Consider the following 11,143-nt stretch of genomic DNA (forward strand, 5'->3'; position numbering starts at 1 on the left):
TTGTTTTTGGATGAGAAAGTGAATGTAGCAATCTATCCTTAAATTAAAAAGTTGAATGATAGTAGAATTAGCAGAATAATGAGAGGATTTTGTTATGCATTAGACAGCCAATAGAATTCGTAGTTGCTACTCTGTCTTTTTGTACCTTAACTGTGTTCTGGGCAATAATTTATGCAACTTGACATTGACAACATTGATGTCCATGGGATGTGCCAGTGGAGTTGCTCTTCTATCTAGCAATTTAAATTTAACAGTTCTGTTCATAAAGCATTCTAAATCACTTCGTAAGTAAAATAGGTTTTGATTGAAAGATTACGGTTTGAGGTTTGATTTTTTTTTTTTTTTTTTTTTTTTGGTAGCATTTTGTTTTTTGGCTGAAGAAAAAGAAATCAAGAAAAAATGGACTGGAATGTAAGGCGACTGCAGAATGCTGATGCAAAGAAGAACCTGCAAAGTGAAGCAGCATGTTACACTCAGTTGCTTTCTAATGCACATGCTTTTCCTCGGACAAATGCCTGTTCCTCTAAAAATGCATGCACTTATGCTGGAAATAACCAAATGGTGTATCTGCCAATTAACAATGTTGCCTTCCCTGTTGTAAATGCTGAAGGATTGAAAACTTCGGATCAGGCCTTACCAGGAGTATCTGTAGCTGGTAATGATTTTTTTATCTCGAAATACTCAGTTGATCGACGTCCACCATCCTGCGTACCACCAATAGCTCCAAAACCTCCCAATCAGACATCACGTTTGCGGGCAGAGATGACTCAGACTTCTTGGCCAAACTCTAATGCCTACATTAATTCCCTTAGAAAGTTACCTCCCCTGTCTTCTCAAATAAATGCTGGAAATAATGCGAGGAATGTACTTCGGGAACCTCAGTATGTCACCACAAACAGTTACACTGTGCGGCCACAAATACCGCAGCATAATTCTATGAGAACTACAATGTTACATCAAAGTAACATTAATTCCCAGAAAAATTCTATGTCTCCTGGTACATCTGGGCAACATGTCCAAAACCAAATACATCATCCCAATGCTCAGTTGAAAGTTTTACACTCACTAAATCAAAATACTGCAGCAAATGTACAGCTGCTACAATATCGACCAAGTCAGATGGGATCAGAAGCTCCTAGCAGATGTTCTGGACCATCTTTGTTTCCTTCTAACTGTGATTCAAGAGCTGCAGCACCACCTTCAACAGGTGTACCACAGGCAGTTCAAAACGTGCCTAATGGATACACCCTTAGCCAACAGAGGCAGCCATCAGATCAAAAAAATGCTTCTAGTTTTAACACTGTTCAGCAACACTGTCAGAAGCAGCAATGTGGAGAAGTCAGTCAGTCAGCTAGGAATGTCTGTAATTCAAATGGAAATGTGACAGCAAATCAGCCTTTTAATGAAATGTCTGTGCCATCGCCTGGCATTTCCAAAGAACTGTATGATATTGTGCAAGAAATGGAAGCTCTTTCTTCGGTGTCTGCTTCAAAGCTACTGAGTGATCCTGCTTCAGTTCAAGAAAGCCAGGCTAGTAGTGTAATGAATGAACCTGTTAATTCTCAAATTTCTCCAGCATCAGCAGATGAAAGAACAATTGCTAAGGACAGACTAGCTTGGGAAGCTCAAAGGCTGCTCACTATTAAAAAAAAATGTGTCCTGCTGGAAAGGATGCATCATTATAGAAGAAAACTCTTATCAGCTTCAGAACATGACAAAAGTACTCCCCCACATCCTCCAAGTTACCAAGCTGCTTTTGCTAATTGTCTTCATTGGGTGCCCAACCAAAATGTACCACCTTCCCTATCTGAAACAGTGAGGACAGAGGGTCCAATACTTAAGTCTTCACCTGAAGAAGGAAAGGACAAAAACATAGCCAGTGCTGGTAACAGAGGATTAGAGGTGACTCAAAGTAACCCTCAGGTGGAGCAGGGAGGCCTTTTATCAAGCTCCGCTCCTATTCCCTCTCAGAGCAAACTCCCATCTCAATTAAATAATCCTGAGAGCACTCCCATCTTGGAACAAAAGGATGCATATGCTTCGACCTCTTCTCAAAAAACGGTGACATCCTCGGACAATGCTTCATGTTTTAGTCAAGTGGATAGCTCTATTAAAATTGCATCAAAGAATGTGCCAGCCTACCCCGAGAACTCATCATTTCTTCAGTTTGTATTGAGCAGCACAAATATATTGAAAGAGAAGACAGCGGGTGCTACTGCTGATAAAATACTGACTAGTCTCCTGTGTAGTGAAAAACCACTGGTAGATACATCTGTCTCGGCTGGAAGCTTACTAAAAAACACTAGTGAGAAGAATGTAGAAAGTGTGAACGGTGAGCAGGCATTTATGGTTCACACAAACTCTCCTGTATCAGAAACAGCCAAATCTGGTGAAGCTAAATTCCGGAGAGATGTAGCTCAGAAAAAAATGCCATGTGCTGAAAATACCTCTTTTAAACAGACCAATTGTAGTTACTCTGTGGAAGAGCTAACTGCATGTCTGGGCTTGTGGAGAAAGCATCCGTCAGAATCTGTAAGTGGGCAAAATAGCCAGTCAAATGAAAGCTCCACAGCAAATCAGATTGCACCTTACAACCAAAACACAGAAGATAGAGAAGCAAAGAATGTTCTGGTCAGTACAGATGAAGCAATTTTGCCTGTAACTGCTTCTGTAGGGCAAAAACTCGATACGTTGAGTTGCAATTTGATAAAAAGTTTTGAACTCCAAGTTGCAGTTGTCTCTCCTTTAGTACTTTCTGAACAGAGAACACAGAGTGAGCAGGCAGAGAAATGTCCAACATCTGCAGGCAAAACCTCTCCAGTGACTGACTCGGGAAGCACACGTAGCTTGCAAGAAGAGGGAAAAAATTGTTTAAATGTGGTAAATACCAATAAAGGAACAATAGAAACTGTTCGGTCATCACCCAGTGATTGTGTTCTGGTACCGAAAGTGGATTCACCTTTGCAACAGACCAAATTAGCTGATGGAAACAGAACAGGAAAAAACGGTGTGAGTGCAAATGATTCGTGTGATGAAAGCCAAAGAAAAGTTAGTCGATCTGCACAAGATGCCAGAGAAAATCTGCAGCTTGGGTTACAAAACAAGCCTTTTCTCCCAGAATTGGGCATAAATTTTTCTAGTCAAACCTTTCAAGGTGTAAGAGACCAAAAAGACAAGCAAGCTGTGTTAGAGACAGGAGTTACATCCACAGCTGTGTTGGAAGAGCAGATGTTTTGTATTTCTAGTGTATGTTCTCTTGTTGAAGGTGATACGTTTTATAATCCACAAATAGCAAGTATCTTCAGGTCAGTCCCTGAGACACATACATTAAACGGTACCTTATTAGAAGGAAATGCATCTGAGCTAAAGCAAAAGGAGCAATGGCTGGACTTGTATAAAAATGAGCTGAGCAGTAAAACTCCCCAAAGAGAGAGCTTGCTGCAAAAGATGTTGGAAGAATCATCAAGCTGTATGAGTAAAGCAGGTAAGATTTTGGATGGTATCACAAATTTGGAGAAGGAAAGCAGTGGCAATCCTCTTAAGACAATTTCTACCTCAGAACAAAAAATGTCATTCAATGCATCTTTCAAGCATCCTGAAAATGACTTGGAAATTCTTGCTAGTATAAACCAGGAGTTAGCTCAACATTCACTAGATTTCTCGATCAGCGTAACTGCTGAAGCAAATGCATTCACTGTTCCAAGAGACAAGGGTAAACAAAATTACATGTCCAGTAAAAATAGCACAGAAAAAGAGATGAGCCTTCTTCGAGCAGAACCTACTAAATGTCTAAACAATCAGCTGTCTGAACTAGTGAAAGAGTTTCCGTATGGCATTGACGGTGCTGATATGCTAACAAAAGAACCAGTACAAAATGATTCTGTGGCTGAGCAGATGGAAGATCAACCTCAGAAAGAGACTCAAATTTGTGACAAGAATTCTCATTTGAAGACCCCAGCAGATCAGATAAAATTTGCAGTGTTAAGCTCTGATCAGGTGCAAGAACTGTTTCCTGACCACAACCAGTGTTCCTCTAGTGACAGCAAGAGAGCAGAGAGTCAACAGTCAGAAAAGGCTTCAGCTGAGAAGGAGAACTTTGAAGGCAATATTCAGCCTAGTCAGAGTCTATGCGAGAAGGAAAAAACCCCACAAAAAACATCTAACCCCAGGGAAAAAAACCCCAAAGATTGTTCTTTAATGGGTTGCCTATCTGTAGCACATAAAATGTCACAATGCCCCAGTAAATTTGTAACGTCTGGTTCCGAGAAAAATGATGATCAGCTTTCAAAAGCTGAAAATACTAGTTCTGTAGAGAGGCAAGAAAACAACAGTAAATCTGATGCTGTAATGAAGAACAACTGTACAGCAGGAAACCTGCCGATTTCTGAAAAAATCCCAAACAGTATTACCAAAAATAAAAAAGATATTTGCAAATACACCTCTGTAATGAACAAAAAAACTAGGCTAAAGGTGAATAATGACTGCAAACTGCTTACAGCACAACAGGAAAAAGTGGGACCACTTAATTCCTCTGAAAACCAGGATGTTGATAAATCTAAAAGGAGCAGCTCAAAGGAAGAGTTGCAAATTGACAGAGGAACCCCATTGTTAGGCAAAGAACTTAATTCTGACAAAAAAGAACATCAGACAGTGTCAGAAGAGTTGTCAGAGAAGGCTGGTCATACAGATGCAGACAACATGACAATGTCATCCAAGAAGAAAGAGAGAGTTTTCAAAATGGAGTCCTTTTCAAAAGATAAAACCAAAACAGGTGTGGCCACGAAATCCAAAACAGACATTCACAGATCTACAAAGTCAGAAACGGTTGAAATTAAGCATGCTGAAGTCAATCAAGGACAAAAAATTAAAGCTCATGAAGAGAACTCGGCTGAAGAACAGAACTGTAGGAAACAAAAGGAGATACTTGGTCAAGATGTGGGAATTAACGTCAAAGAAAAAGCCAAATTATCAGCAGAAATAAAACATAAAAAGCTGAATAGGTATCGTGCTGATGCTGTAAAGTTCCCAAATATTGGCACTGTAGACTTAAAGTCAAGAAACCACAAATATTCTCAGCAGAAATCTGTGAAAGCACATCCTTCACAGGAGCAGCCGTACAAACGGAAGAGGAAGGAAAATATGATTGGGAAGAGGGACTCTAAGAAAGCAAAGGTGGAAGAGGAAAGACTGAAACAATCTGAAGCAAAGAATTCCAAGCAGCTTTCACATAACTGTGTGATAAATACTGACAAAGCTAAAAAATTGAATGGAGAAAATGGCTGGAAACCAAAGAGTTCATTAGCAGATCGCTCTGTGCTTAAATTACAGAGAAAAAGGGCTCGACCTTCTAGCATCTCTAAAAACTACTTTTCTAGCAAAGAGAGACGTCTTGATGGTCAAAACAAAGACAAGTGCTCTGAGAAAGTGTTTCCTGATAAAAACTTGCTATATTTAAATAGAAGAAATAACAGATTAAAATTGCATCTTCAAAAGGAACCAAAAAAACACTACCTGAACAGAGTTGCATTTAAACGTATGGCACAGGAGCGCATCTATCTGACAAAATTAGAGACATCACCTGTCAGACCTGTCTGTCACAGAAAGGCCAAAGTGCCACAAAACAGCCCAGATGCGAAGAGGGATGCTTCTGTCTCAGAAGCTGAGAAATCGTGCAAACTGGAAGTACTTGAATTTAAGCTGTGTCCAGAGATACTGTTCAGAAATCCAACCACTGATGAAGAAAGCTTAGCTGCAAAGAATTCCCTGGAAAGAGAGAAAGCTGTTGTGGCAGGTAGGATGTTGTCTTAATTATTAATTTGTAAGTAAATTATTTTGCAAGTAAAAAGTATGTACTCCTTTTTAAATTCATGTTACACAAAACTATGGACAGTGAAAACGTGTGACTCTAGAAGCTGAAGGTTGAAATAGCTTAGCTAGCTTTCTGACAGACTAGCTGTGTGTTAAGCTGAAAAAGAACATGAGACTTTTCCTTCAATTTAATGTTGTATTCTTTTTCCTTAAGTTTTACAGAATAAAGTTAGAGTAGTTTAGAGCATGGGAGTTTCAAGTAACTTCACTAGAAGGCTTTCTAACCTGTCTAAGAAGATAGCTTGGCTTGTTTGTAGAAAGCAGATTCCCTTGGCATAGTTACCAAAGGTGATCTGATTTGTATTCAGTGTTCACCTAGTTGTGTATAAATCTGGCTGGGTAGACAGCGGAGGGAGAGATCTTTTGTGGCATTGCAGAAGAGCGATGGCTCGGGCCAGACATCCTGTATGCAGTCTCCGTAACCTTTGCCATGTTTGCTTTAAGCTGCCTTTTTTCATCCTCTCCTTCCCTGTCCCCGATCTTTTGTCATTTTATATGGTACACTGTAAAGCATATTTGTGTCGAATGCTATATTTGATTTCAAATAAAACCAAATCTTAAGTTATACATACCAGCCCTTTCATTCATTTTCACACCCAAAGGAAATTTCCTTTCGCATGTGCTAGTGTAGGTGTTAAAACTTGATGCTGAATAGAGACCAAAATTTGTGATATAGGAACCTCAAAAATATTTTTTAAAATTTTCTCTTTAGGTGTCAAGAGTAAAAAAGAAGATTGGTTAAAATGTGATCCAGTGAAGCAAAAAAAGCTGGAAGAGTTGTCTACAGGTGAAATGACTTCTGATTATCCGTTTTTAAAACAGAAGTTAAATACTTTTGCTTGAAGTGTTCCTTTACAGTGGCAAATCTTAATAAAGTATTTTAATTTATTCTTTACTAGCTTTGCTGATGAAATGGATACTGTAGAGTAGGCATATGAGTTTCAAAGATTTGTGGAGATTTTTATTGCCATAAGGATATGTTGTTGGAGATTGTTGGAATTTTCTTGCATACGGGTATGCAGTTCAATTGGAGGTAGCACTGGTGACAAGATTCAAGTACAGTTTTAAACTGTAGGTGGAGACCAAGCTAGCGCTTTCCTACTTTAAAATGTAGGAAGTAACATAACAAAATCTAGTGTGAGACTATAAAAACGAAAATTATTTTTTAATTTTATTTGGCTTTCATGGTAAGTGGATGCTGTCTGCATACACACCCATGCTCACAAATACTGAGATCTGTGTGTCCCCGTAGTCTGGACAGGATTACTTGTATGACACACAGAGGAAATGTGATGCCACTACTACATCTTCCTTGTTTCTCTTGATCAGAAAATACCTTTTTGGATGGTCTTTTGTACCCTTTAGGAGTCAACAGTGTCATCTTTCATCTCAGGATCTTGGTTGTTCTATCCTTTGTAAATCTTGGGTGAGGTTGCTCGCCACTGTCTTTGTTTCTTTGCTTTAGGTATCTTTCTAGCCATAGTCTTGTTTTCCTACTGGTCTAACAGGAAGTGAAATGGTGCATTCAGCACACTGTAACTTGTAGCCATCCTCTTCTTATCTTGCACTGGAGTGCAAGACCTCTGCTGATAAGTTACCTGTGTTGTGGTGTTGCAAGCAACACATTTTGCAATGTTTACCTCTTTTATTGCTGTTGAATGTGTCCTTGGCTACTGGTCTCTGCCATTCTTTTAGCCTTTCCTAATGTCTCTTTTCTTACTTTCCTAAATGCATATTTTCATTCACTAATATTCTTCAGAAATCTCTGTTATGAAGACACTCAAATGACCGTTTGCTGCTTAAAGATGCTTTGGAGTTTGATTTAAATCTAATGTGCCTGGTGCTTTAGGAAGGAAGTTTGTGGCATCTTTTTTGACAGTGGATGGCCTTAAGTACCACGTGCATAAGGAGTTGGGTCATTTGAGACTCTTAGACTTTTGCTTTAACCTGCTTCTCTGTCTATCTTTCAGCTGAGGACAGTATTCCACTTGATACAGCTATACAGATCCTGGATGGAGGTGGTGAGGCTCTTCACATTACGATCAAAGACTCAAAAGAGATGTTTCAGTCCTACAGGAAAATGTATCTGGAAAAAAAGATACAAAAGCCTTGATAACACTCCTGTGTCATAGGTCTTACTCAGTATCACTGGGAAAAAAATGCCAACACTAAAATGCTTTTTCCTGTTTAGTTCATACTTCTGAGTAATTGTAAAAAAAAATAAATTTTTTTGAGTGCTGGCAACTTTTCCCCCTATTTGCCTCATATTTGTAAATGATTGAGATCTTATTCTGTATTTATTGCACAAATATGCTTTGGTGCTGAAAATGCCACTGTCAAATATATTGGGGTTTTTTTGTGTTATTTGAATCTTTTTTTTTAAATGATACTGGAGTTAGTTGAATCTTGACCAAAACAACTCAGACTTACTTAAATTGTCATAGTCTGTTTTCTGGTTCTGGAAAACTTCTGCTTGTAGTACTTTCCATTGCTGGCAGTGGAAAAATATTCCTACTGGAAAGGGATCGCAGTGAATTCCCAAGCATTACACCTTTATTTTCTACTTACGCTCATCTGATTGTTGTGCTTCTAACAAGGCTTTCTATTTTTGTAGAAACTGTTTTTTTTTAAAACTGGGAATACAAATATAAAACCCTCAAGTCAAACACACAGATCAGGGGATACCATGAAGTATTTATGCTGCTACCCAGTTTTCTTACATTTCTTTTTGTGGAATTTGTACAAGTTGAACTCTTGAGTTCTTCATCTGAACACAGTGCTGTAAACTTCATAGTTGACTGAAGACTTGTCTTCTCTTGTTCTTGTGTCTCTCTGCTTTCTTTACGCTTGAAAGAAAAGTGCGATTGTTGAAATGCAGGGAGTTTGAATTTGCTTTTTTCAAGACTTTGTTGCTCACTTTAACCAGACTGTAATTAATTTCTTTGTTTATAAAGTGTTAGCTAATGTTTGACTGCACATTCACTGTGACGTAAGAGTTATATTTGTTGCTGGATATCTTTTGTTTAAGTGCCTTTCCATTATTTTTTTGAATTTTGAATTGAATCATATTTTTCCAGAAATTTGTTACTTGATTCTTTCTATCTGTTTAAACCTCTATACTGAAAGTAAAAACTTTGTAGATATTTCATTGAACAATTTTTATACTTGAAATAAACTTTTGAAGGCTATGCCTTGTCTTTTTTTAGTTTAAAAGTAGAAAGTTGTGTTTATTGCAGTTTCCTAAATAGACATTGAAGATATTCCTGTAGATGAAAAGCAGCTTTAAAGTAAGTGCCAGATCTTCCTTCTTAAAAGGTTTCATAGTTGCAAGTGAGACCTGGACTTGAGTCCAGCCTTTTTCTAATGAACTCCTAATAGCATGTACTTCAGAAAACACATCTGATATGTTTTTCTGTTCAGCATCTTTTTTTTTTCCCCCTGCTCTGACTTGGAGCTGGGAATAGATGAATTTGCATGAGTACTTAAAAAGCCTTCAGTACTACTCCATTCCTGAAGATGTATGCTTATAGGCATCTTGGATATAATTACCCAATGAAGCATAACATTATGATTTCCTAGCTCTATCTGTATGCTGAAATAAAAATTTTCTTTTTTGGGGGAGAAAGAAGACCTCCCCTTCCATCTGTGTACATTTCTTCTCTCAAACTAGGGGACTATTTGAGAGGTTTTTAACTCTCATCCTGTCTGGCACAGCTGTCTAATAACTTAGGTTTTTTTTCTGGCTGGATGCCCAGCTATTAGTCTGTGGGGAATGTTGCCACTGGAGAATTTTGTAATAATGTTGGCAACTCTGAGAAGGTTTTATTTTGCATTTTCTTGGGAGTTTAGCACCTGTATTACACTGCCTGCATTAAGGAAAATTCATTGTAGCCTTAAGTGTACCCAGTACAAACAACACATAGTTCCTGTCAAGAATTTATTTTGGGTTTTGTTCTGCATAATGATACATGAAACTGACTTAAATGCTTGAGTGGATTCTTTTCAAAAGGAAATTATTCAATCCACTGACCCATGACAATTATATTCTAAATATTTGGAGAAGTTTGCTCACTGACCCTGTGCGCCCAATAAGTGAGAATGTTGGTTTTGAGTCCCAGTAGATACAGCTACATCTTCTTCCTCTCTTATACTAAAGAGTGAATCTTGGCTCTGTGACCATGTTTATGTGGTGACTTGTGCCTACACTGCTTTGGTATGGCTGGGATCTTTGGAATAGACTGGCCACATGCTTGGTTCACATGTTGACTCAGTAGCTATCCCGTAAGCCATTGCACTTACTATACTCTGCACTTACGGCTGGCCTCTAGCCTGTGTTATGCTTACTGCATAACTGCTGTACGCACTTGCATAATAAGAGGACTGTGCCAGATGCTCTTGTTCAGTTGCCATTTCTCATGCTTTTTATGGTGCTGCCAAACTATGATACTACAGCAAGCCCTTGGCCTTGGACAGGCAAGATGCTGGCATCCACCTACATGTGGCCACAGTGAAAAAAATAGTGCTATGTTGCTTGAAGAGAACTGACAAATATGAACGTGAGGGCATTCACTAGCGCTGAAGATATCCATCATGAATGTGATGTGTGTCCATTGTCTTGTATGTTGCCTGTACTTGAAAGAACTTGTAATATGAATGTCACTAGTGGGGTTACTTTGTACCCCCATAGATCCTGTCAAGGCTCTGAGCACACTTATAGTCCTGATCATCCGTAAGTGGGACCTCCACCCACATGTCCTGCTCATGGGCCCAGGAACTCCATTTAAGACCAAGCCCAAGCTTCAGTCGTTGCCAGAGCAATGTTCAAGGTCTACCTGGCTCCATCTCTGTTACAGTCATACCTGTGTGTGGGCATGGAAATTGCCCATTCATCCAGACCCTGACCTATGGCTGGTCTTCCTGCCTGGACTCAGATATATGTTATCACCGTGAAGCTGCTTGTCAATCATGACTATGCCTGACCCTGGTTACCATCACTGGATCTGATCCTGGCTTGTGGATTGACTTCCTGGCTTCCCATTGGCCCTCCTTCATCACCACAAGCTTATGATCTGGACTTCAGCTTGACGCTGGTTGCCATCCCTGTCTTGCTTGCCTTGTTTGGGTGCTGTAGGGATGGGGCCTTGGCTGGTGAGGCCCCTGTGTTGCCAGTCATGGTATCTCCCTCGGCCTCTGTCCCCTGGCCCTTAGGCAGCAGCTAGTCCTTGCTGAGCCCTGACAGATACAGAACTGTAGGATGTGGGTGTGCAACATCCTA

At 39.3% G+C, this 11,143-nt stretch overlaps 1 protein-coding gene across 1 annotated transcript; it reads left to right on the forward strand.

Annotated features, from left to right (window-relative positions):
- Window positions 1-399: 399 nt before the first annotated feature.
- KIAA1551 (KIAA1551 ortholog) lies at window positions 400-7,981 on the forward strand. Its single transcript, XM_010296635.1, has 3 exons — window positions 400-5,791; window positions 6,581-6,655; window positions 7,839-7,981. The coding sequence occupies exons 1-3, from the start codon at window positions 400-402 to the stop codon at window positions 7,979-7,981; spliced, it is 5,610 nt and encodes a 1,869-aa protein (XP_010294937.1).
- The last annotated feature ends 3,162 nt before the right edge of the window (window positions 7,982-11,143 follow it).

The sequence above is a fragment of the Phaethon lepturus genome, unplaced genomic scaffold, assembly GCF_000687285.1.
Source record: "Phaethon lepturus isolate BGI_N335 unplaced genomic scaffold, ASM68728v1 scaffold1461, whole genome shotgun sequence".
NCBI classification, from domain to species: Eukaryota; Metazoa; Chordata; class Aves; order Phaethontiformes; family Phaethontidae; genus Phaethon; species Phaethon lepturus.

What these genes read in the sequence shown, in the direction of transcription:
- KIAA1551 (XM_010296635.1), top strand. Translation starts at nt 400, where the DNA reads ATGGACTGGAATGTAAGGCGACTGCAGAATGCTGATGCAAAGAAGAAC. An exon ending in AGAGAAAGCTGTTGTGGCAG is followed by an intron (nt 5,792 to 6,580) that starts GTAGGATGTTGT and finishes TTTTCTCTTTAG; the next exon opens with GTGTCAAGAGTAAAAAAGAA. An exon ending in GCTGGAAGAGTTGTCTACAG is followed by an intron (nt 6,656 to 7,838) that starts GTGAAATGACTT and finishes TCTATCTTTCAG; the next exon opens with CTGAGGACAGTATTCCACTT.